The sequence below is a fragment of the Penicillium oxalicum genome, chromosome V (assembly GCF_001723175.1).
Source record: "Penicillium oxalicum strain HP7-1 chromosome V, whole genome shotgun sequence".
Taxonomy (NCBI): domain Eukaryota; kingdom Fungi; phylum Ascomycota; class Eurotiomycetes; order Eurotiales; family Aspergillaceae; genus Penicillium; species Penicillium oxalicum.
Genome location: NC_064654.1, coordinates 2,613,356 through 2,638,083, shown reverse-complemented (window position 1 = coordinate 2,638,083; position 24,728 = coordinate 2,613,356). Strand labels below are relative to the sequence as shown.

The 24,728-nt window shown below is 51.5% G+C and overlaps 8 protein-coding genes across 8 annotated transcripts; 6 read left to right on the top strand and 2 right to left on the bottom strand.

Moving 5' to 3' along the window:
• Window positions 1–147: 147 nt before the first annotated feature.
• Window positions 148–3,021, bottom strand: POX_e06940 (uncharacterized protein; the record flags this gene model as incomplete). Its single annotated transcript, XM_050115753.1, has 8 exons — window positions 148–1,194; window positions 1,253–1,870; window positions 1,945–2,216; window positions 2,273–2,426; window positions 2,537–2,635; window positions 2,708–2,841; window positions 2,904–2,921; window positions 2,994–3,021. The coding sequence occupies 8 exons, from the start codon at window positions 3,019–3,021 to the stop codon at window positions 148–150; spliced, it is 2,370 nt and encodes a 789-aa protein (XP_049968213.1).
• Window positions 3,022–4,153: 1,132 nt separating this feature from the next.
• On the top strand, window positions 4,154–5,224 carry POX_e06939 (uncharacterized protein; the record flags this gene model as incomplete). Its single annotated transcript, XM_050115752.1, has 1 exon — window positions 4,154–5,224. The coding sequence occupies one exon, from the start codon at window positions 4,154–4,156 to the stop codon at window positions 5,222–5,224; it is 1,071 nt and encodes a 356-aa protein (XP_049968212.1).
• Window positions 5,225–6,016: 792 nt separating this feature from the next.
• On the top strand, window positions 6,017–7,884 carry POX_e06938 (Nitrogen permease regulator; the record flags this gene model as incomplete). The annotated part of the gene is made up of 4 exons (XM_050115751.1): window positions 6,017–6,059; window positions 6,123–6,551; window positions 6,622–6,758; window positions 6,817–7,884. 4 exons carry the CDS (start codon window positions 6,017–6,019, stop codon window positions 7,882–7,884), a joined length of 1,677 nt encoding a protein of 558 aa, XP_049968211.1.
• A 593-nt stretch (window positions 7,885–8,477) lies between these two features.
• Window positions 8,478–10,629, bottom strand: POX_e06937 (uncharacterized protein; the record flags this gene model as incomplete). The annotated part of the gene is made up of 3 exons (XM_050115750.1): window positions 8,478–9,449; window positions 9,505–9,974; window positions 10,095–10,629. The coding sequence occupies 3 exons, from the start codon at window positions 10,627–10,629 to the stop codon at window positions 8,478–8,480; spliced, it is 1,977 nt and encodes a 658-aa protein (XP_049968210.1).
• A 1,581-nt stretch (window positions 10,630–12,210) lies between these two features.
• Window positions 12,211–13,634, top strand: POX_e06936 (uncharacterized protein; the record flags this gene model as incomplete). Its single annotated transcript, XM_050115749.1, has 3 exons — window positions 12,211–12,297; window positions 12,370–12,907; window positions 12,970–13,634. The coding sequence occupies 3 exons, from the start codon at window positions 12,211–12,213 to the stop codon at window positions 13,632–13,634; spliced, it is 1,290 nt and encodes a 429-aa protein (XP_049968209.1).
• A 1,426-nt stretch (window positions 13,635–15,060) lies between these two features.
• Window positions 15,061–15,972, top strand: POX_e06935 (60S ribosomal protein L15; the record flags this gene model as incomplete). The annotated part of the gene is made up of 3 exons (XM_050115748.1): window positions 15,061–15,147; window positions 15,375–15,758; window positions 15,832–15,972. 3 exons carry the CDS (start codon window positions 15,061–15,063, stop codon window positions 15,970–15,972), a joined length of 612 nt encoding a protein of 203 aa, XP_049968208.1.
• Window positions 15,973–16,903: 931 nt separating this feature from the next.
• On the top strand, window positions 16,904–23,296 carry POX_e06934 (uncharacterized protein; the record flags this gene model as incomplete). Its single annotated transcript, XM_050115747.1, has 7 exons — window positions 16,904–17,543; window positions 17,608–19,671; window positions 19,738–20,581; window positions 21,087–21,201; window positions 21,375–21,535; window positions 21,594–21,848; window positions 21,910–23,296. 7 exons carry the CDS (start codon window positions 16,904–16,906, stop codon window positions 23,294–23,296), a joined length of 5,466 nt encoding a protein of 1,821 aa, XP_049968207.1.
• Window positions 23,297–23,698: 402 nt separating this feature from the next.
• POX_e06933 (uncharacterized protein) lies at window positions 23,699–24,571 on the top strand (the record flags this gene model as incomplete). Its single annotated transcript, XM_050115746.1, has 2 exons — window positions 23,699–24,075; window positions 24,130–24,571. The coding sequence occupies 2 exons, from the start codon at window positions 23,699–23,701 to the stop codon at window positions 24,569–24,571; spliced, it is 819 nt and encodes a 272-aa protein (XP_049968206.1).
• Window positions 24,572–24,728: the final 157 nt, after the last annotated feature.

The window sequence follows — 24,728 nt, the reverse complement described above, 5'->3', positions numbered from 1 at the left end:
CTTTTAAATCAGAGAAGAACGTCCCACCATCGACCATCAAGGTGAGACGAATTGAAATCTGAGAGGATATCGCTTCACCTCTTTCGTCCATCACCAGGTCAGATTTGAGGCCGAGATCACAAAAAGACCTGCTCGGTTCCGCATCGCTCACAGCAGCTCCTCCTCCTCCTCTCCCTCATGCCCCCGAACCGAGGTAGGAAGGATGGCGGCCCACTCTTCATAGTGGTCCGCACAGGCAGCAACGTACGCCGCTACACGGGCGTGTCGTCGCTGAGAAGCGGGCACCTCCACCCCACGGATGAGGTTGAGCATTTGGAGGCGTTCTTGGGTGAGCCGCCACGAGCCCGTCGACGGCAGGGACAGGGCCCGGGACTCGGAGACTGACATTTGGCTGCCCTGGCCAGCCGCAGTCAACGAAGCGGAAACAACCTCGGCGGGTCTTGCAGCCCGAGCAGACTCGTGGCGAGTGGGCAAAGGCGGAGTGTTGTTCTCGGAAGAGGCTTCTTCATCATCCTCCTCCTCCTCCTCTTCATCCTCTTCATCCTCATCTTCCTCCGCGCTCTTGCTCTCCTTGGCCTTGAGCTCGGGGACCTTGGACTCGAATGTCCCGTCGAGACCCAGGGTGCGAGTAAGAGGACCCAGTTCCAAGTCGACGTCATCCTGGTCATCCAGAAAAGAGTGGGCCCGCTCAATTTCCCCGAGCATTTCTTCAGCACTTGGCGGGCAGGCGGGATGCTCATCGGGCTGACGTGGGTCCGTGTCCATCTCTTCGACCGGGGACGCAGCAGGAGAAACCTCGGAAGCGTTTCTACCAGAGACGGGAGGCTGGTTGTCATGAACTGACTCGGGCTTGTCGTCGTGAGTCGCTTCACTGTTGTCGGAGGAGGTAGAGTTGCTGAGGAACTCCAAAGGGGAATCGGGCATCGAGTGGCTCCGCAGACGTTCTTCTTCCTCGGCAGCCTGTTCCGCAGCCCAATCCTGTCGCAGCACCGCCATCTGGGCTCTCCGGGCTTCAAAGGGGAGAGCACGAAGCTCCTCATTCTCCAGCAGGAAGCCGAAGAATTTGTGAACAAGGTCGTCGCTTTGCCACGACTCCCACGTTTCAACCACGCACGCATGGATGGCTCGTGGCATGAAGACCCCCAACAAGTCACAGAGCTCCGAGTAGGATGAGTGTCTTGCGTAAGGGAATTGCTGTGAGATGAGTTAGCGTAACCGTCCAAAAGCAACCGGAATCCCCATCTCAACTTACAATGACTCGACGCTCGGGCATGCCACTTGACGGATTCATCCCCATGTTGGCCTTGAGCTTCTTGGTCTCGTATTCATGGACACGCTCGATAAGAAGGTCGCCGAGCTCCCAGAGGGCCAGTGTCTCTTCCTCATCGTCAAGAAAGACACCGAATTTGTTGAGGGTAATCTTTCCTTTATTGACCCCAATTTCCTCGAGAAGCCTGCTCTTGATCTTATCCCTGGCCTCTTCGGTCATTCCCTGGAAGCGACCACCGAGATCATTGAGACGACCGAGGCAGCCTTCCACAAATGCGAGGGGATCTAATCCCTCCGGAAGCTCAACCACGTACTGCACCTGCACATCCCCGGCACCACCCCCTGCACCCACGTCGGGAATCGAGTAGTCGTGTTCATCTTCCTGCCGCTTGAGCACGGGTCTAATCGAAACCACGCCTGGCTTCATGGCAGTGGGGCAAGGAGGCACACAGACGTGGATACGGCCCTGGCTATAGTTCTGAACAAGGTATCCGGGGTGAAGCTCGTTACCCAGCCTGAATCCACCGATAGGCGCCCCCTCATCGAGTTTTGCGCAAGTCAGAACCTGGTAGATGCACCGCTGATACAGATCAGCGTGAACCTGGAGCTTGCAAGTTAGCAACAAGGCTCTCGAGCCATCCACTTGAGAATCATGCAGTTGGAGGGCGAACTAACCTCCGTCTCGAGAGCCGCAGCAAGCGCGAGCCATGCTTCCTCGTAGCCAAATGTCCAGGCCTCGAGATGGAAGACGGTTTCTGGCGGATAAGTCTGGATGGTCTTCAACAAATCCGCGATAGCCTCAGCCTTGGGAAGAAAATTGCCGAGCGGTAGGCCGATGGGACCGAGGTAGGTCGTGTCGAGGTAAATTTTATCGAGCTGCCGGCCACCCAACGTCCAGGGGACCAAGAAAGGGTTCCGCACGATGCTGTCAACCCACCATTTCTCCGCTACCGCCAAGTCAGCTGAAAGTGAAGAAACTGAAACTAAACTAAGTCTGACTAACCTCTGATATCACCGGTGTACAAGATTGTCTTGCCACCACCCTCGACCAGGAACATTACACTGCCCGGACAGTGATTGGCATCGATCAGAGTCACCCGAATACTTTTGACGGGGCTCAGCTCAATCACCGTGGGGGTATTCAACGGGATCGGACGCTAGTGAAAGTAACGATGAGTTCGAATCTCATATTCAATCCGATTTAGAGAGTGAAGCATTCTTGCGTTCCTGCCCGTGAGATCTGGGCTGCGCCTTCGTTGAAACTTACCAGTAGCGTTGTGAGATGATGGTAGTGCACTCGGCGCGACTCGATAATTCCTTTCGCGAAGTTGACGCGAGATGGAAACTTCTCCAGCCGGAGCAGGACCTGTTTGGTTTCTCGTCAGATGACCTTTCCCAGGGTTCACATCAGGGGTGGGGTTGAAGTGGCTCGTCATACCTCGCGAGTGACGCGCGAGCAATAGATGAACGGCGCTCGGAAAGACTCCAGACCTTGCAGATGATCCGTGTGCACATGGGTCAGAAAGCAAGCGAGTGGTGGAGATCGATCATCGCTCTTGCGAAAGTAGTCAACTGTATGACAATGTCCTTCTCAGCTCATGCATGACCGGGGGTATCTATGTTTTCAGGCTTACTCTGAATGTCAGGGAATTCTAGAATCCATGTTAGAGATGAAAACTATGTTGAAAGGTCATCAGAGAAAAGCTCTGGAAGGGCCGGCATACCTTCCACAACTCCATTGAAGGTCGACATGATGAATCAAGGTTGATGCTAGTCAGCCTAGTTGGAAAGCAGGTCGGCAGATGCTGAGTAGTGGATGCACTGTTCTGAGAGACTGAAGCAATTGGATCACGAAGCCAAAAGGTCTTGTTGTCGCTGCAGGAGATGAGCAGGAGCGAGAACCAGGAGAAGCCATGTCCACGAATTTATAAGAATTTCGTGTGTGCTTTCGTGACGTTGCGCGAGGGGGGGCAATCGCGATTAGTCGGCGACTCGCCGAGACGCAAGAAGATATTCGGACCCCGACGTTGATGATAGTCTGATAAGAGGGAGACGATGTTGATGCCTCGAGAATCCGGACCTCGACTCGAGGAGGTGGATCTGACTTTGTATCAGAGTACCCTATGACCTCCTCACCTACTTCCTCAGTGCCTCACAGCCAGGTACCGGACCAGCAGGTAGGTTCAAAAAGGCTACTGGACCAAGTCGTTGTCGATTAATACGTCGGGCATAGTGGACGAGAGACACCCTTTCAAATGAGTCTTTTTTGCATTCTGCTGAGGAGTACCAGAGTTGTAAGTAGATTGGTTTCCTGTCGACGCGAAACCTGGTGATGCCAGAAGCCAGAGGAGCTTCCGGAGTGGAAGAAGCGTCTGCCCGTGACTTCACCTCCGACGGTGCTCACGGGTTCTCCAACAGCACCGGCAATCTCTTGAGTTCTACGCTCACGTCACTTCAGTGTCTTCCATTCTTTCGCACGTCAACTTCAACCTTCCCTTCTCTTCCCGGTGCAAGTAGAGTAGGTGAACCATTCTGTGAAATTTCCACCCGTGCTTCCTAATCACTAACATGTCCCTTGCCAAGGAGCGGGCTGAGTCCTTCTCCAACAACGGCTCCTCCCCCGCGCCAGAGTGTCTATTGTTTAGACCGCCCCACCCCCCCCCGTCCAAAAGCTACCAGGATCGGGACTGCATTTTGGGCGTCAAAGCGACCTTTCTTTCGATTTCCAGATTGCAAATCAAGGGAGCCAGCTGGCTAGCACCAAAGATTCTCTCGTCCCCTCCTCCACCGTCCTCTTGCAGCAGAGATTCATCTCTGAGCCGACTCCCCTAGCTGTCTAATTCTCCCCCCAGCTACCCGCGATCAGGTCATTTGGGCTTCCATCATGCGGAAACCATCGCTTGCTCAGACCGTCCACGCAACCCTCTTCCCGCGGCAGCGCCAGAGCGAGCCAGCAACGTTTGCAGCCCATATCACTCGCAATCTGGTGCCAGAAGTGCGCATCGAAACAAATCACTTTTATGGGATCCTCGATTGCATTGAAGCCCAATATCCGGGCCTGAACTATACCTACCCCCCTCATCGCCTGCGACTGAGTCGTTTCCCCTGGCACCGTCGTCTCTTTCGTGCTTTCGATGAGCTCAAATTGACCGAGGATGAAATCTTGGAGCTTTGCTGCTGGGAGGGTACACAATCTGCGCGACAGCGCTACGAGCTGGAGGAAAACATTCGGGTACGGGACACCACAGGAGAGACTGTTCGCAGGGCGAGAGTAACCCCTTCCCCAACAGTGACTCTCCACCCACATTTCTTCGCCTTGACAGAAGAATCAGAGGAAGAGGACTACTTCGATACCATTGTTGAGACCCGAAGCGAGGACACTGTCCGTGCAAGCACCTCCCGCGCCTCAAGTGCGCTGGCCAATATGGGCACCGCTCTGGGTGACGAAGAGTACAGCGACGATGAAATTGAAAGCTGTGGGGTGGCACTCAATCATCGCTTGATCGCCGCTACAGCAGCGCGAGCTCGGGGCGCTGATGTGCCCCTCGATGAAGACTACGAGCAGTGGCTGAAAGACGTGAACGAGCGGGGCGGCTACGAGTGGATGGTGGCGGCGATTCGCACCAACCAACCCGTGGATCATCCCGAAGCTGCTGCCTCATCGTTCTTCCCCTCTGTTGCCCACGAGGCTGAATTGCGTGGTTGGGCACGACGCGGAGAAGAGGTTGTCCGCCCGAACCGCGGTGTGGCACCATCTTCTTCGAGCGAAACGGCCACTGCGGTCGGATCATATCCTCATTCGATTGAGCCTCTGCAAGTGCATAGTGCTGAACTTGAACATGGATTGGGGCCTCGGCATTTCTTTAACTGGAGGGGGCTTCTTGCGGATGACGAGAGAGACCACGACTATGCTTCACGGCCCTTGCCATCACAGGCTTCCAGCACTGCACGCTGACTTGTCCCCTCCCCCTTACATCACTGCTTTATGACTGACGTTTACAAGCGATTCCTTGCTATCTTACTAACTGCATCATTGGCGTATTTCTGTTCGTGCGTTTCTTCCCAACCCGTTGCATTCTGTGACCGAAGCGGACTGGCTCTACTCCGGATCTTCATTCATCGTTCGATCGCTGCCCACGGACCAAGTTATGACTGCAGTGATCTCACACTCCTTGGAAAGTGGAGCGAATGTGGCTCAACATTTCGTGGCTTCTCTTCTGCCCGAGTTGTTTGACTCCTCTCTTCCAGGGCAATCTCATCCCAATCCTCTGGGGTTGCTTCAGTAATGCGGACATTTGAGCAGATCTTAGAACCATTGCTTTTTTTTCTCTCTTAGACTATCTTTTCCCATAGCAATCGATTTTTGGCCCCCATTTCCTGAGTTCTTCCATGAGACCATGTGTTGTTCCTTGCATTTGAGATGGATTGGCAATGTGAACGGCCAGCCCTAAGTTCCAATCAGACGCTTTCTCTCGGAGTTGATGGATCCGGTCCACCGTCGGCCGATAAGAACATGGACTTCCTCCCCGCGTCTGCGACTGTACAGCTCAACTAAGGCGCCTGCGAGATCGACGAAGCCTTCTTGGGTACCGACTGTGGCCATTCGCAGAAAGCCGAGAGATCATGGATCCTTGAGCGCGCCCGAGGCGCAGATTCCATCCTATTGTTCCTGCCCAGTGCACGCGCCAAACGTGATCCTCGAGAGCTCATACCCTTTGGAGCTTGGCGACCGGCGGTAGCTTCCACCATGATCAAGGCAATCTTTTACAGCAAATTCGACACGCAAGAGGGTTGGTTTCGTCGATGACTCTACGTCGTGCCCGCGGGAAAGGGCTAACAGTGCGTCAAATCAGGCCCGAAAGTCGTGCATCAAGTTCCCGACGGCGCAATCGTTCCCTCATCCACCGCGCCCGGGCAACCTCTCTTCTTGACCTTCTCCGATATCTCGTTCTTCGTCATCCCGCGCCAAGAGCTTTGTGGAAATCTGCTGCAGGTTTGCACGAATGGCTACCGCATCTTGGGCTATCCCATTTGTATGAAATCAGACCGATATGCCCGCAATGAATTCATCTTCAACTTTTGCATTGTCCTGGCGGAGGAGGACGATTTCAGTCAATACAAGAGCGTGGTGCAGAAGCTTGCGGACCTGATGCATGCATTGGAAGAGCAGAGCGGATTTTTGTCCAGGGACTTCTCAAAGACTGGTGAAGGAAAGGTCTACAGTCTCTGCGAGATGTTGATGGAGGACTTGAATAATTATTGCGAGTGCATGATCCCAATCGGTAAGGGCAAAGCGATCATGGGCGGGTGGAAATTATCGTGGAAAGGTGCAGTGCTGACAGGCAGTCTCAGACGAGCTCAATACCTTGAACATCAAATTGTTCCCTATCTACCCATCTCCTCCATCTGTCAAAGCTTGGCAGGTGCCTTTATTTACAGTCCGATACCAGGCCTTCATGGATGAGAATTGGGATCTTTCTCTTCAACGCGTGAGTCCCATGTCAGTTCCTCGATCTGTGGGGTGACTCGCCGGCTAATGCGAAATAGATTGTTCCCCATATCAATGGTGTCAATAGCATTCGGATTATTTCAATCCTCGCCGATACCGACTTCTCTTTGACATGTCGAGCAATCCGACACTTGTTGTACTATGGATGTCTTTTTCTCTTGGACATCTTTTCTTTTTCTGCCATCTATGCACCGACTGCTCAATTCAATCTCACCATTGGCTCAGATGAAGCCATGCAGCTTGAGTGCGCGAGATATGTGAACACTCGATTTGCACCACATCAACCCGTGGGCCCTCGCACTCCAGTTCCACCCCAGTTGATGCCAGGTGCATCAAGCGCTCACGGCGCAAGTTCTCCTGGGGTCGGACCACTGGCCAGCTCGTCCCACGAACCTGCAACAAGCTTCGCTCATGACGAATCCCGCTTCGATGCTGAAGAAATCTGGCCTTTACTGGGCGATCGAGACGACGGCTCAGCCGCAACAGTCACCGACGCACCAGAGGACGATGGTGTCCTTGCAGGACAAGGCCCCAGGGTCGTCGATGGAGTAGGTATCGTGGAGCTATACGCTGCTCTGAGGCAAGGCCAGAGTGTCAAACAGTGGTATTCGCAGCACAGCCGCCAGCTTGCCAACATTGACATTCGCCGCTTCATCACATTTGGCGTCATCAAGGGGTTCATCTATCGAGTGCACAAGTATGCATGCGCTACAGGCCAACCTGCTCCAACCACGCGGTCCTCATCTTCCATGATGCATTTGAATTCCTCCACAGGACCATCCTCCCGTGCCACGACGGGATACAACACACCTTACGCAGCATCTAGTGTCGGCGAAGATGCCCCCATCTCGACTCACCGAGGCGGTAGTGGTGAAAGAGTGGGAGTCCTTCACGGCGAGCATCGTGGTAACACGGTGTCGGGCAGTGGCCCCTCTGGAGTTTTTGAGGATGATGAGGACGATGACATTGATGATCGGACTCTGTCAAAGTACCTCGATGGTACGCACAGCTTTGACCAAATCTGCACAGAGCTAGAGACCAGCGAGCGCGAATTGACGAAGCGTTTGAAGAGGTACCCGGGTGAGGTCTTGATCATTCATCGATAGGACTGTTTGGAGGTTGCCTAGACGCACGCATCGCCCGTTTATGCTTTTTTGACTATCTTTCATGTTTCAAAGAATATGGTTCCATTTTTCTCAAAATAGATACCCCTGACCTTGTCACTTGCTTGTTTTTCGGTCCTTTTCTCTTAGTGATAGTCTGTAGCACTCGTGCGGATAGGTGCTATACGACGAATTAGGAAGCGAACTGCGATGCAGGAGACAAGCAGATACAACTAATCGTATAATTTTCCAGTTGGGTTGGTACACAACATGATCAAATGACAGGTTCTGTGCCACTGCCGGGAAAATAATGATAGATGGACCTGGGACCTCGTTGAGCCCTGCATCTGGGTATTGCTATTTCATCAAGTGGGGTGCTCTAGCCTTTGAAATTAAAGCCACGCGAACGATCGCAAAAATAAAAGGCACCAAAACGCCGCGTCCGTCGTGTCACTCATGCCGTATCCAGGTATCTTATGCGCCAAATGAAAAAGTCCAGGACATTGGAGTCAGGACTGGAAAGGTCATATCAAAAAGAAAAGGCATAATGAGATCAAATCGCTCATGGCATACACCAACAAGAATTGCCGACTGAATCATTCCTCATCCCACGCTTCCAATTCAGCCTTCTCATACTCGGCCATTGTATTGGCGTCAAAGATGGACTCATTGGCGGACGGAATGGTGGTCTTGATGTCTTCGAAGATAGGAAGGAAAGCCTCGTTCCAGCGCTTGCGCCGATCCATGACAATCTTGGCGGCATCGCCGACAGCAGGGCGTGACACTCCAGCAGCAGCGCCCCCAGCGCCAGGGCGGTTCTTGGCCTGTGAGCCCTTCTTGCTCTTGCCCATGGTGCGTGTGCGCTTCAGGTATGCCTGCTGGACCTGAGAATCCAAATCGTCTTGGATGGTGGTAAATTCGAGAAGGGCCATATGCTCTTGCGCGATCTTTAGTACACGTGCCTTCCTTGCGTTATTCGTAATGACCTGCTTCTTGAGCTCGCTTTGTAAGAGACGCAGGCGTTCTGCTACCTCATCATCGTAGTGTGCGTCGTAGTCGGGATTGTCTTCGGCACCAAGGAAACCAATGTATCGTAGTTCCGCTTTGGCACGCTCGTCCAGCTGGGCATGATCTAGTTTCGCAACGGATTGTTTGAAGCCGGTCGGGGAAGCGTCACGGAAAGTAGTAGCCGCAGGTAGAGGTTTAGTTTCTGATGACGACCTGGCTTCAACGTTCCCACTGGGAGGATCTAACTCCATCGCATCACCATTCAAGCCATCGGAGGTGGGAAGGTCACCGTTGGTGGGGTTATTGCTATCCTCGGGAAGGGTACGATGTTCGTAACGAAGAAGAGAGACAAGGCGGCTTAGCAGCGGCCCGATCGAAACCTCGTTAGTGTCGGTCTTGTCATCCGTCAGCTGGTCGATGTTGCCACGACCCTGGTTCAGTGGGAGCTGGTCCTTTTCGTCCTGGCTTGGATCATAAGTGACCCCGTCCTCCTCGGCCCAAAGCTGGCGATAGTTTTTTTTCCCACGACGTGGGATAATGAATGGGTTGACACGGTCGCCCTTCCTCAATTTGTCAGTTTTTGAAATTCACGTCGTCGAGCCGTGGGGAACTTACTCTTTCTTTCAGCCATGCGATGTCCTCCTCGGTCAGAGCCCGTACGTAGGGCTCAACCCAAGTGAGGAATGTATTTGCACTGACTTGGTTCGAAGGTTTGGCGTTGCTGAAGTCTTTGTCCGGAGGCACGCCGGCTAGCATATGAGCCAAGTCACTTTTGGGGAAACTGGCAACACTGTAAATCTCCTTCTTCTCATCATCGCCCATGTCCGGTGTCACATCACGGACATGATACACGGTAGGGTCATCGAATTGGAGTGGATTCTCTCCAAACACTTGGACCTGAGGGATGGCCGGCTGAGGCTCCGGCTGATGTGAGTCCTCGCTAGATTCTGACTGAGGTGATCCTGGGTCCGCCGCACCATTTCCTCCAGTCGCTGCGCCATTCGGGGACAGCATGCTTGGCGGTGACAGTGAGGAGCTGTCCTGGGAACTTCGCTTTTTATCATGCTTCGACACTGGCGAGATCGCTGATGCCCGTCAGTGGAAATATTTATTGGAGAAGGGGGTCCCATTTACGGACTAGAGGCCGAAAGCACGATTCGGGGTAAATCGGCAGAGGAATGAATCAATTGCGCAACACAACATACCTCCTTCAACTTTTGTTTCAGCACCATCCTGCCGGGCTACTCCATGAGCGCCATGGCTCAGGGGTCGTTCCTCATTTATACTTGATCGGTCTTTGCGCTTCTTGAGCTTCCCCTTGTGCACTGGATCATCATCGTCCTCGGTCTCTCGTTTCAGTTTTGTTCGTTCGCTATGCTCACGACCGAGGTCTTGGTCCTCCATGACATCTTTCCTCTTGTGGGACATCTCGCGCATTGCAGCGTTGCAAGCCTCTCCACGAGCATCAGCCATGTCACTGAGGCTCTTCAGGTATTCGACCAGGGTCTCGAGTGTTTTTGAGTCTGGTATGTTCGGGCCGGCCACAAGATCCAAAATGTCGGCATATTGACCATTTGCAAGATCGATGAGCTTCGAGATGTCGTTTTCAAGATAGCTTGGTACGGAAGGCGCGGTAGTAGACGTGGCAGCCGTGCCGATTGCGGTTGATGGAGTTGTGTTGCGACTGCGCGACTGGCGAGGGTCACGACCCTTCCCTTTGCTCTTAAAAGCTGAAGGCATTATGAAATTTTTCTTGGTATCTGAGCTGCAATGCTGTTGAGATGTTTTTAGCAGGCGGGTATTTGATTGACGTCTTTGTTTAATTGATCACGGTTTAGTTGAGCACATGGATGTGCGTGAGACAACACATGCCGCAAATGAGTTTGGGGGTTCAAGCTCTCTCGGTAGCACAAGACCTTGCTCACGTAAGGTGATCTGATAGCCCACTAGCTACCAAACAGAGACCAGGCCCCTTATTCTGAGAAGGTGAATCACACAGATGGGTATGTAGCGAATTGTCGCGGCGTCTGCTAAGGACGTCAAAGACGCGGGCGCACGTGATAGCTCACTTCCAGGTCTGGGGAAGGTGCTGAGGCGGATAAAATATCTTCCCACTCTTGAAACCCATGCATGTGATTGGCTTCAATCTAAAACTGCGGGTTAAGCAGAGCGAACATGGGTAGCATTGTACACAAATAGTTGAACACATCGGCTGAAGGTATGAGTCCTACTTATTTTAGTGATAAATGAAATTAATAACCCTTGCAACATCATGATCTCTCCACCATTTTGATACAAAGGCAATTCTGCTCGGTTGTTTCAGTCGCTTATGAAGAGTCGAAACAACCTAAGGGCTCAATAGACACCCTTTGGTACATTTCTGCTAAGAGTGCACCCGTCCCGGCTGAATTAAGACCATTGTTGGATTTTGATTCTAGCACCGGCAAATGGTATCAACTGATCACATTATAGCTGCCAAGGTTCTTTGTATTGGATCTTTTCTAGAGTTTGGGTATTGAAAGAATCCCATCTTGCCTTCGCCCGAGTCTAACAATTTCCGCCGAGATGGCCAAGATGGAGCTTATGTGCTGTTCAAAAGAATCTCTTTGTCCTTAATCCAGTCAGCTGCAAAGTCAACATGGTCCAACCTTTGAGACGGATGTGAAATTGTAGCGGAAGAATTTCGGGTGGAGAATGAGACGGGAGCGGACAAAAGTCTGAGCCATTTCAAGTCCCTCCCGTAGTCTACGCCTGGAATGCTGCAAACGGCATCATTTCAGCCGTTAGCAGCAGCAGACCTCAACCGTCTTAACTGCCAGAGACCTTCTCTACAGAAATAAGGCTATTCAATATTTCTCGATACATGAGCTTCAGTAATTTTTGCAGTCAATTCTACCCTACCTCATGTCTCCTTTTGTGTATCACTTTCTGAGGCCTTATCTGGTGTAGGCTTATAATGGCGGATGCACGTTTGTGCCAACTCAGTCTTGTGGTCTCTGTCACAGAAATATTACCATATTTACTAGCTAGAGGCCTCTTTTATTAATGACATTCCTGAAAGCTGTCTGCTGTAGCGAAACCAGAAGCCCTAGGACTGGGTTTTACGGTGTAACCGGATTAGGAATCATCAAAGTCCGGGCATAGTGATACCTATGCCGATATGAAGAGAACGAATAAAGCTCAAAGTTCCTGGATCCTCTGAAATTCGAGGAAACATGGTTCTTTTTTCTGTGAATGAACCCCACAAGGGAATCAACTAGCTTCATCGCCGCGACCTTCTGTTATGCAAACACCTTTACTTACAAAGTTGAAGCTTAACCGATGGCTCACATCTCTAACTCAATCTCGTCTGTCGCCACGCTGTTCGCGGGTTCCGGGAGCGCTGGAGAAATTACCAGTTCAGTTCACGTTCGTTTAATCTCTTCTAACCAAGGCAAATCAACAGCTTCTGGAAGATATTCATAACCATCCTTTTTGCAGGAAAATGTCGGCTTTCGATTCGTCCTAGACCGAACTGTGCGAACCTTGTCAGCGAACAATGTCCCTATCTCTCGCCAGACAACAGGTCTATTGTTTGTACCGACGCTGTCTCCAGATGACCCATGCAATGAGGTTCTTGACGCATATATCCCAGAGACTGTCATCCGTCTGGAGGACATCGTGGCATATGACTATCCATATATCGGTATAGCACCGTGGTTATCTGTGGAATGTGCTCAGTCGTTCTTGGCAGCTTCGAGGAATGCCGACGTGGATGCTCTCATTTTTTTCAAAATCGAGAACGAGTCAACCATTCCACCGGGTGTGGATGATGAGAGCTGGAGCCTCAATGACCACGAGCAATGGAAAGACGAGAACCAGTATCCAGTTTACGCGATTCCCGGGCTTGCGGCTGCGACTCTGATACATGACCTAGCATGGGTCTCCAACATAGGAACATACCCTACTCATCCAGACAGCGAAGCGATTTCTCTTATTGAAAAGAGTGACATTAAACTGTTTGTGATGATTTCCAACGGTAAATAACCTTGTGTCGCAAATCAAAATGGGGGATCGAACGACTGACTAGCTGTGGAACAGAGAAGCACTCGGACTCGCACGTTGTCCGCTCCGGGATTATTGCGAGTTCTGTTGTCGGAGCTGCTGTCCTCGTGATTATTGCGTGTGCCGTTCTCTGCAGAGCACGGTGCATACGAAGACGTGTGGGGCATACATATACTGAAGGCTTTGGGATGAGGATGATGCTCCGACATACTCCACCTCCACTAGCAGCAGTCGTACAGCAGCGGCTCCCAAGCAGAACGCCGCCAGAAATTGTTCATCAAATTCCCCTTTTCAGTTACGACGGAGCAGATATTACGCCTGTCATGGCTGTTGCCAAGAATGAGATTGGAAACGAGGTCGTCGAAATTGTCAACAACTTGGATCTCGTGGATCCGAGCCAAGCTGACTCGAGGGTAGTTGGGATCCGTATACCACCACGAGCTTGGTTGATCGGCCCAGAACCTGAACTCAGACTGGCCTCACCGACCGGCTATCGGCAAAATCATTTGGAGCAGGACTGCGTTGTATGTGCCTCTTCATTCGATGCCGGAGCTTGTGTACGGGAGCTTCCATGCGGACACATGTTCCATCAAGGCTGCATTGACCAGTGGCTCTTGACGAGGAGTCACGAGTGTCCCTTGTGCAAACGAAGCGTCATCACCACAGTTCTAACCTCGCCATCGACTGAACAAAATGCCTAGCCCAGGGACCCAGTTGAACTTGGACGGACACAGCACGAAGGGTGGCGGGTAGCGTATGCCCGCCTGTTTTGTCATTAGCGATCATTGTACCTACAGAAACTTTGCGCACCTTCGGTTTATAGGTGTTTCTAATGCGTCATTTTCCGATCATACCAGCGATGGGCTTATCTTTTTCCATATCAGCCCGGATTCTATCAACAGGGTTTCAATGGGGATCGTATGTTTTCTAAAACGAGCGAATCCGTCTTCGGGTATGATATACTTGATGATGTATTATCCAGTGATGTTTGTGCTATGTATGAGGTACCTTAGTGATGTAAAACCCGCCCTCATTTCAGTTAGATAGCATACTAGTATATGTGTAGGTTGTCTAAAATGATTTTCTTCCATACGACACCCGTCCCTCTGTTCTACTAGTGGGCTAAGCGGATCACATCACGTGCTCTTTGTAATGGACACCGTCATTCTGTAGATTGAAGACTTCGGGCAAGTTCATTGCTCGGGGGTTGACTTATGCTATAGGAATTCGGGTTCGATTCTTCGACTCGTGCTCGTCTTGTGGCGGACTAGGGTTGGCTCATGTATGCGGTCACCTTCTTGGGACAAAAATATCTGCTTGCTGGATACTTGTGGGCGGCAATGTATATTGCCGTGGAATAGTTGAACCTGGGTTGAACATGAATGTGTATCTACAACATCCATCCCTCTGTTTCTCGGAGTTAAATGTTGCGATGGCTAGTTGATAAGAAAAAAAGAAAAAACCATCTTGTAGTGCCGAAGGCTTGTGACAATTCCCAGCATCCATATTGACAAAGAACTTGATACCAGTATTACTTCGCCGCGACCACCGTCAACGTAGTACAAACACGATATACGTACACCTTAAAAATTCGTTCTTTCTTTTCCTTGCTCAACGACGCTTTCATTATTCAGTCAGAAAGCATGATCAGCCTTCTGTACTCTTGAATACATAGGCAGTAGAGGGAAAAAAGAAGAGAACGATGGCTGAAGCGGCAGGACTCTAAGTGGCGCGTACATGTACTGTAGTTACATCAAGTTTCGACACTACAAGAACTTCAAAGATTAACGTGCCTCTTGCAGAATAGTGTCAAAGCGCCACATCCTATCTGCTCGCACTAAGAAGCCAGGCGGTAAGAGATAGCCTTAGCAAAAAAAAGAAGGCGGACAGCCTAGGACACCACCACGTGACTACACTCCAGCGATTGGCTCCACAGGCCGGGCTCGGCTAATCATTAGCGTCCCACACACAATCCGTCTCTTTCAGATCCTTCCTCGAACTTTTTCGTATTTGCGACAACGACAACTGACCGCGTGAAGCCGACAAGGTACGCCATTGCGCCTCAGAACAAGCTGAGATATCTCACCAAATCAATCATTGACGAATTCTGACTCTCTCTGTTTCCAGATGGGTGCCCTCAAGTACGTCGAAGAGATCCAGAAGAAGAAGCAGTCCGATGTTATTCGGTTCTTGCTCCGCGTTCGCTGCTGGGAGGTAAGATAGGACCCTCCAACCCTCGATTTCATAACCTCTCCGCCGAGCGCTCGTGTGCGTAGCCATAGGAAATGCCTGAAACCCTGGTATTACTGCAACGGCTCATAACCGAACCTGTCTTGGTGGAAATGGTCGATTTGATTCTTGTGGCACAGCAATGAGACCTCCTGGGGCTCATGTGTCTTGCTATACACTCGTTGAACATTGCTGAGAGTGCATCAATATAGCTCCGCCAGCTGAACGCCATTCACCGTGCTTCTCGCCCCTCTCGTCCCGACAAGGCTCGCCGTCTCGGTTACAAGGCCAAGCAGGGTTACGTTGTCTACCGCATCCGTGTCCGCCGCGGTGGTCGCAAGCGCCCTGCCCCCAAGGGTGCCACCTACGGCAAGCCCACCAACCAGGGTATCAACCAGCTCAAGTACCAGCGTGCCCTTCGTGCCACTGCTGAGGAGCGTGTTGGCCGTCGTTGCGCCAACTTGCGCGTCCTGAACTCCTACTGGATCAACCAGGACTCCACCTACAAGTACTTCGAGGTCATTTGCGTTGACCCCCAGCACAAGGCTATCCGCCGTGATGCCCGCATCAACTGGATCTGCAACCCCGTCCACAAGGTGAGTTTCTCTATGATATTTGTCTGTTTGCCCATGTGTGAAGAAGTAACTGACAAGTTCATTCCCTGCACAGCACCGCGAAGCCCGTGGTCTCACTGCTACCGGCAAGAAGTCTCGTGGTATCAACAAGGGCCACCGCTACAACAACACCAAGGCCGGCCGCCGCCACACCTGGAAGCTCCACAACACCCAGAGCTACTGGCGTTACCGTTAAGTGCGTTAGTGCACAGTCGTGGCGTTGTTCTATGGAAAATATTGGCTGCATGTGGTTATCTCTTCGATCAATTCTTTCCCGGGTCGTTTCAAAGGCGCTGGGTTCGAGTTTAATGCAGACCAGCAAGATCTGTTCTTAGCCCAAAAAGCCATTTTGTTTTATGATGAATTCCCCCTTTTTTTAACGAAGTATGACTGGTTCAACTCGGTGTCATTGTTTGGGAATGTAAAGGTAGTACTGTACTGTGTAGGACACGCATACCTATAGTGAAAGCGCACAATCGTAGAACAGTAGCGGATATGCTGCTTCTCATGCAATGGACTCGGCGACGCATTCTCGAGATTTTTGTCAGTCGCAAGTATTTTGATCACAGCCTACATTGCACCTTCGCGTCTTGGTAGTTCATCTGCTTCAAACAATTTGCCAGTGGGTGCCCGTGGAGTCCAGCGACTAGCACTACTAAGGCTTGAAAAAACCAGCACATGCTCCGTAATGAATTTGAGACATCTGAATTCCCAAAAATAGCCTGGCAGCTCTGGTGCCTGAGGCGTGAGTACATACAACCTACGGCTCTGCCCTGTTTGACCGGCGGCTGTCCCGATCCGTCGGAGAGGTAGGTCAGTATGAGCCGTTGAGAGCACCTCCATCTCTCACCTACGAGGTCATCTGGTCATTCTTGAAGAATACTCAATTACCTAGTGCTGGTCACTAACGTCTGTTGGGGTGATCTCCCTTGTTTCCTCCTTCCAACCTCCTCTGCAAAACAAAGGAACCCACTTTTGAATCTTTGTTGTAGGCTCAGTCCCCGCAGTCGACTCGCATACATCAACTGTAGGTCTGACGAATGTCGTACAGTCGAGCCACTCGTGCACAAATCTAACAGATCTAAGCTGATATACTTGGGATATACAGTACCTCTAAATGCGCACTCATGCCCTCTCAGTGTGCAAGTAATCCGCCGCTGCCACCATTGCCACCATTACCTCCATTACCTCCAACATCGCGCTTTGGCGTCACCGCTCATCCTTCGAACCTTCCTCGATCGCAACACCCAACTCCTGCCCCCGGAGGACCGAGGCAGCGGTTACCGGACCGTCAAAATGCGCAAACTATGGCTGCTATGAATCTACAAGCACCTACAAGCCCCCCTCGTGGACACAGCCGCTCAGTCAGCCAACCGTTTCCGTTCCCTGGCGCTGGCAAGCGACGTGATAAATACCAAGCCGACATATGGGACTCTGACGATTCGGATTTGGAGGACATGAGCCTTCCATCGAACATTCCTGATCGAAGCCCCCGCAAAGGCTTGAAAGCCGGCGGCGACACTGCGGATGTCAGGTGTCAAACCTGCAATTCTGTCGCACGTTGGCCACAAAACGTGAGCACATTTCGATGCTGCGTCTGCCTAATGGTGACGGATCTATATCCTGATACCCTAGCCGAGCCGAAGTCTCCTGTGAAAGCAAAGGTTGAGGTGCAGTCCCAATCTGGAAGATCCGGGAAAGATGCCTTCCAAGATCGTCCACTACCTCCTCTGCCACCAAACGCTCGACCCTTAGGCAGCAAACCAGGTAAGGCTCGAGATAGGAGGGATAATACCTACCTGGCCAAGTATGTACTCATCATAGTTCTCAGAATCACCATTTTCAGCCAAGCGGATGGGCATCATGATTGATCAGTGTGTCTCGGCCTATTTCGATCATGTACTCCATGTCCTCCCGGCAAGTTCGTCACTCACAGACAAAGAAGTTGGAAGAAAGCCCCCCCGAGGTCTAGCGGATGGCTCTGGCCTGATGGGGTGTGGCCCTGGTGGCCATCTAGCCGAACCCCGCGAGGGCCACAGCCGAAGCATTTCCGGTTCTGGGGAGCGATTTGGAGCACAGGGCGATAATCCTACATTCCTATCACCTCACAGATCTCGACACACTAGAGGGGAGTTACCGGTACGAATGCGAGCAAACTCAGATTTGCAGTCCAGTCCGAAGCTGGATCTTCATCGTCGTGATCACGATCGTCTGGACAACCCCTCTGACCTTGAGGGAAGGAACCCTGAGTATTCCAGTCGAATATTCGCGCAAGTAGAGAAACCTCTTATCGCCGCCTTAAAGGAGATATTTCCCCTTAACACCTCTTTTCCGTCGCATCGAAGTTTCGTGCGATCCGCCAGCAACGGGAATTACCCGAAGATGAAAATGGACCCGGCTATGGTGATGGATCCAAATACAAACACGGCTGCTTTTGAGCCAGATGCGAAGACGCTTCTCCTGGGTGACTTGGCCGAGAATTCCTCCTGGTGGATGACGGAGTGGGCTCAGGCAGAGGGCCGGTTGCCTTTGTGTGCTAAAGATGAAGGCCACGAAGAACCTCACTTGGTCTCATCGAAAACCCCGCGAATCAACTGGGCTGAAGTTAGCCGGTGGTATCAATTGCTTTTAACCGCCGGAGACTCATGGGCTGAACAGTGGGCTGCCAGAAAGCCTAATCGAATGTCTTTAGAGTTTGATGCAGCACAGTACAAGCAGTGGGAGTCGGTTGACTTGACCCAGTTGGAGAAGGCTGTCATTGACTCACGCACCCACCTGCGACGAACCTTCATGAAGGCTGTGGAGGGTTTGCTCAAACGTCCCCGTGGCCTACTCCACACACCCGACGACACCCGATGGCTGTTCATATTGCTTGCAAATCCTTTGCTGTCTCCGTCCAGCTCTTCGCCCCAACCGCGGAATGCGCAAGCAACAAATCGCGACATGCGGCGACCCTCTTATCCAAATGAAGGGCCCTCGCCAAATACCAGAGCCGGCAGGCCTCCACCCAAGGACTCCAATATCCAAGGAACCAACCATCACTATGGCATTACCAAGCGCATCCTCGGATTGCTCTCCAACACATCAGAAGACTGCCATCATCACTTCACCTCCTGGTTCTCACGGCTCTCTTCCGGTCAAATTGCGCGCCTTGTGGAATTAGTCGGTGGGTTTATCACCTACCGGCTTACTCGGCAGACAGGTCGAGCGCGCGTCGAAGCTGCTCCAGATGGAGACGACTTAGTGCCAACTTTCCACCGTGCTGCAGGAAGTACGCCCGCGGAATTGCACGCTGCCTTAAATCACCGCCGAAGTCCGAACAAGAAACCCGCCAAACACCAGGAACCTCCGGTTGTTTATGACGAGGACTGGCAAATCACTGCTGGCTCAAAGATATTGTCTCTACTTTTTCTCGCCAACGCGGAAGGGGTCAGAAAGTCTCCTGACGATCTCCATCGTCAGCACTTGATTCCCATCAGTGCTTTCTACAACACTCTTCTAGACTATTCGGATTTGGTTGCCGACTTCGAAGTCTGGGAATCGAAGAGCACGAAATTTTCATTCTGCCGATATCCTTTCCTTCTCAGCATCTGGGCCAAAATTCACATTCTGGAGCACGATGCCCGGCGCCAGATGCAAGTCCAGGCACGCGAGGCATTTTTCAAAAGTATACTGAATAACCAAGCCATCAGCCAGTATCTTGTGCTGAAGGTGCGAAGAGAATGTCTCATTGAAGACAGCTTGCGTGGCGTCGGTGAGATTGTGGCAACCGGATCCCAAGAAATCAAAAAGGGGCTCCGCATCGAATTTGTGGGTGAAGAGGGCGTTGATGCTGGTGGGCTTCGCAAGGAATGGTTCCTGCTGCTTGTACGGGAGGTTTTCAACCCTGATCACGGTAAGCTTTCATCCGCTAATTGCCCTTGACTGACCAGGTCAAGATCATCAGCTGACCCTATTCTAGGCCTTTTCATATACGACGAGGACTCAAAGTATTGCTACTTTAACCCCTACTGTTTCGAGTCTTCCGAGCAATTCTACTTGGTGGGTGTGTTGCTCGGCCTTGCAATCTATAATTCCACCATATTGGACATTGATTTGCCGCCATTCGCGTTCCGGAAGTTGCTTGCCGCTGCACCAAAGCTCGGTGCCGCCCATGCCAATCCGCATCGGTCGAAATACAAATGCACGCTTGATGACCTTGCCGAGTTCCGACCAGCATTGGCCAAAGGTCTTCGAAGCTTGTTGGACTTTGATGGTGACGTAGCCGAGACGTTTTGCTATGACTTTGTGGTTCCAACCGAACGGTATGGAGAGACCCTGTTGATTCCACTTTGCCCTGGCGGCGAAAAGCGCGCGGTGACCAATTCCAACCGACGTGAGTTTGTGGAATTATATGTGTATTACGTCCTGAACACGGCTGTGGCCCGTCAGTTTGAGCCTTTCAAACGGGGCTTTTTCTCTGTCTGTGGGGGCAATGCTCTTTCTCTCTTCCGATCCGAGGAGATTGAGCTGCTCATTCGCGGGTCCGACGAGCCGCTTGATGTGACTTCGTTGCGAGCGGTGGCTTCCTACGACAACTGGTCCACGCCGCGGCCCGAGGCGGTCGCGGTGGTGCAGTGGTTCTGGCAGTTCTTTGAAGGTGCCTCGCCCCAAGCGCAGCGCAAGATTTTGTGCTTTGTGACCGGGAGCGATCGAATTCCCGCAATGGGCGCCACTAGCTTATCCATCCGGCTGGCCTGCCTCGGTGATGACTGCCCCCGATACCCGATCGCCCGGACGTGCTTCAACACCCTTGGTCTATACCGGTATGGATCTCGACAGAAACTAGAGACATTGCTTTGGGATGCTGTGGTGAACAGCGAAGGGTTTGGATTAAAGTAGAATTGCTTTTGGCTGGTACGTATGCTGCCCTAGCTCTTGCCCTGAGGAGAGGACTTTATTTTTCTTTGCTTCAAGATTTGAAATTCTTTGGCCGGTCCTTGTCCTCAGTGGAGGAATGCTCGTGTGCAAGAGCTGGACATGTCTTTGCTTTCTTTGACGTTGAATGAGGAGGCTTCGGTCTCTGCTGCAAGCAAAGGGGGACCTAGAATTCCTTTACTCAGATTCTCTCTATCATTCCTATCATTGTACTGTGCTCCCCAATTTCGAGCGCGCTCTTGTAGCTAACCTCCTGCTCTACAAAAAATATATTTTGATTAAAAAAGTCCCATAAAAAAGCTGATACACCATGATAGATTGAAAACAAGGGTAGTCCTCAGGCACAAGCGGGCTACGACCTGTCTCGGAGGCTCAAAACGACATTCCCAATAGGTGCTCATACACCTACTATGTGGATTCTGGCGGGCATGAGTCTTTTCACGACGCGCATAGCATTACACCAGCTCATATTGCTATCTTGCTTCCCCACGCTCAATCGAAATTCAAAGTGAGCCTGGCTGAACACTTCAATGCCTCAATCGGAAAAGGCGGATACCAGAAATTGCTGAAGAATCGCCTTCGAATTGGTGAAGAATCGCGGCCTATTTTTCTAGCTTGTCACATGCTTCCATCCCACGAATTGGACAAGATGAAGAGCTAAGCTTTCAACCGGACTTGTAGCATTTTATTGCGAATGAACAAGAGCTGTACCGGATCCCCACCCTCAACTCAGAGAATCAAACAGTCCAGGCCATCTCCAGCAATCTGGACGACAAGACAATGCATGAGCTGTATCTTTGGCCATTTCAGGACGCCTTGAAAGCGGGCGCCGGTAATATCATGTGAGTCATTCTACTACAGGGCAGACAAGCTTCAGAGCTAATGATTATGATCACGCAGGTGCTCATATAATCGCATCAACAATTCCTATGCCTGCCAGAACAGCAAAGCACTCAACGGTCTTCTGAAAACCGAGTTAGGGTTTCAGGGATTTGTCGTCTCCGACTGGTATGGCCAGCAAGCTGGTGTTGGAGCAGCTCTGGCTGGACTTGATATGGCCATGCCTCATGGCCAAAGTTTCTGGGGCAGCAACTTCACCGAGGCTTTCACAAATGGTAGCGTTCCAATGACTCGCCTAGACGACATGGCCACTCGGTAAGAAGTAATCAAATTAAATGGAACATGGTGGACAGATATGCTAATGACGACGGACTAGTATCATCGCGACCTGGTATCAGATGGGACAAGACAAAAAATTCCCTGCTCTTGGCGTTGGTATGCCAGCAAACATAAGTGCACCTCACAAGTTTGTGAACGCGCTGACCCCCGATGCGAAGTCTGTCTTGTTTGAGGGCGCAGTTGAAGGGCACGTACTGGTTAAGAATGTCAACAACACACTGCCTCTCAAATCACCTCAACTGGTCTCCGTATTTGGGTATGACGCCAAAGCACCCGACGCTTCGATGCCGAGTGGCAAAGTTTACAATGAGAACCCGTGGACGTCGGGTTTAGAGCCCGCGGTCTTCCAATCCTCCGAAGTCTCTGTCAACGCATCACCCAATATCCCTGACTACTTCCAGGTCGCCTTCAATGGTACTCTGTCCGTTGGCGGCGGCTCAGGTGCAAATAATGGGCCCTATCTCAGTGCACCTCTCGATGCATTACAGCAGCGGGCATACGAAGACAACACAGTGCTATTCTGGGACAGCACTGTTTCCTCTCGATATCGTGGGCTGATGGAAGGATCCGACGCATGCTTAGTGTTCATCAACGCGTTTGCAATCGAAAACATGGACCGCCCTGGCATTCGCGAAGACTACTCAGACGGGTTGGTCGAACAGGTCGCCTCAACCTGTGCTAACACCATTGTTATCATTCATAACGCTGGCACTCGGCTAGTTGATCGATTTGCCGATCACGAAAACGTCACTGCAATTGTGTTTGCGCATTTACCGGGCCAAGAGTCTGGTCGTGCAATTGTCTCTTTGCTTTATGGTGATGAGAACTTCAGTGGCAAGCTTCCTTATACCGTTGCCAAAAATGAATCCGACTACACGACCCTCATGCCTGACGGGCCAGCTGCTCCTTATGAACTCTTCCCTCAGTCAAACTTTGACGAAGGTATCTTGACTGACTATCGTTACTTCGACAAGCACAACATCACCCCTCGCTACGAGTTTGGGTTCGGTCTATCATACACGACCTTCTCTTTCAAGAACATCCAAGCCTCCGCGCCCCAAGCCAAGCTGGCTGCCTATGCTACAGGCAAAATTGAACAAGGCGGTGCCGTCGACCTTTGGGACAACGTTGTGACTGTCACCGTTGAGGTAAGCAACACTGGTCGTCGATCCGGTGCCGAAGTTGCCCAGCTCTACGTGGCCATTCCTGGCGGTCCTCCAAAGCAGCTGCGCGGGTTCGAGAAGGTGACGATCGCCCCGGGCCAGACTGTACAGGTGGCCTTCTCCTTGACGCGTCGCGATTTGAGTACATGGGATGTGGTTGCGCAGAAATGGAAACTGCAAAGTGGAATTTACACGATCTTTGCGGGGTCTTCCAGCAGAGATCTTCCATTGAGCACAAATCTGAAACTCAACAGCGCATGAGGCGACCTTGAAAATGTGTCATTAGCTCATTGACTTGATAATGAAAAAGAGATCGCACGAGACCCTCTTCAGCGTAGAAAGCAGAGGCGAAAACCCCGATTCTCGCAGTAAGATGCGGTGGACTTTGCTTCTTATTATTCCAAAAGCCCCCCCGAATAATCAATTCTGATCCCTCAGCCTAGTCACAGGTGGTGCTAGCGGTGGTTAACAATAATAGGCATTCATCCTGAAGTCGAGTGTTCTGCTTAATCCACGCAGTTCGTTCTCGACGGTGAGGGACTAAAGAGCGCGCTATCGATAAGCAGCTTGGTCTCCACCGCGATTCCTCTCTCCGCTCGGAGAACAGCTCCTTGGTCTCATTTCTCGACTTCTGTCTCAAACTTTCAGAGATTGGAAGAAGAAATGGTTAAACCGCTCACATTCAAAGGCGACAAGCCCAAGAAGCGCAAGCAGCGGGATCCAGACAGCGATAAAGCTCCCAAAACACGCAAGGTCGAAGTATCGGAGACAGCAGAGAATGACGACAACCCACCAGAAGATCAAAGCTGGGTGTCCGCCGACGCACCAAGCGACATTTCAGGCCCAGTAGTCCTCGTCCTTCCCTCAGACGAGCCAACATGTGTCGCGTGCGATATGACCGGCAAGGTGTTTGCCAGCGCACTGGAGAATTTAATTGATGGAGATCCGGCAACGTCAGAGCCACACGATGTACGACAGGTGTGGATAGCAACCAAGGTAGCAGGAACCGAATCCTTTACATTCAAGGGACATCATGGGAAGTAAGTACAGTGGCACCTTGAATAGTAAGAATATCTCCTGACCTTTTCGCTCAGATATCTCTCCTGCGATAGCCACGGTCTCTTCAGCGCCGACAGTGCCGCAGTGTCCCATTACGAAACCTTCCTGGCGATTCCATCCCCGGACATCCCCGGAACATTCTCACTACAAGTGCGCGGCGGTGACTCCGAGTCTTTCCTCTGCATCAAAGAAAGTGCGAAAGCTACAGGCGGCGTTGAAATTCGTGGAGATGCCACAACAATCTCCTTCGAAACGACATTGCGCATTCGTATGCAAGCGCGATTCAAACCCCGTTTACGGGTCGCAAAAGAGAACAAGGCATACGAGAAGATCAGCAAAAAGGAGCTGGAGGAACTTATCGGGAGGAAGCTGGATGATGATGAAGTGCGCAGACTGCGCAAGGCGCGCCGGGAGGGCAATTTCCATGAAGTCATGCTTGATGTCAAAGTTAAAGGGAAGCACGACAAGTTTGCTTGAAAGAAGGTTGAATTGCGAGAGGGTCGACTATATGCCAATAATTCCCCATCCAGAGGCCTGCGCCTACGTCAATATCGTGATATTGTTGCAAATTCAAACATCCACGTTCGCATTCGAATTTCATCACACTCTCAAAAACCCAGCTTGACTGGAATCC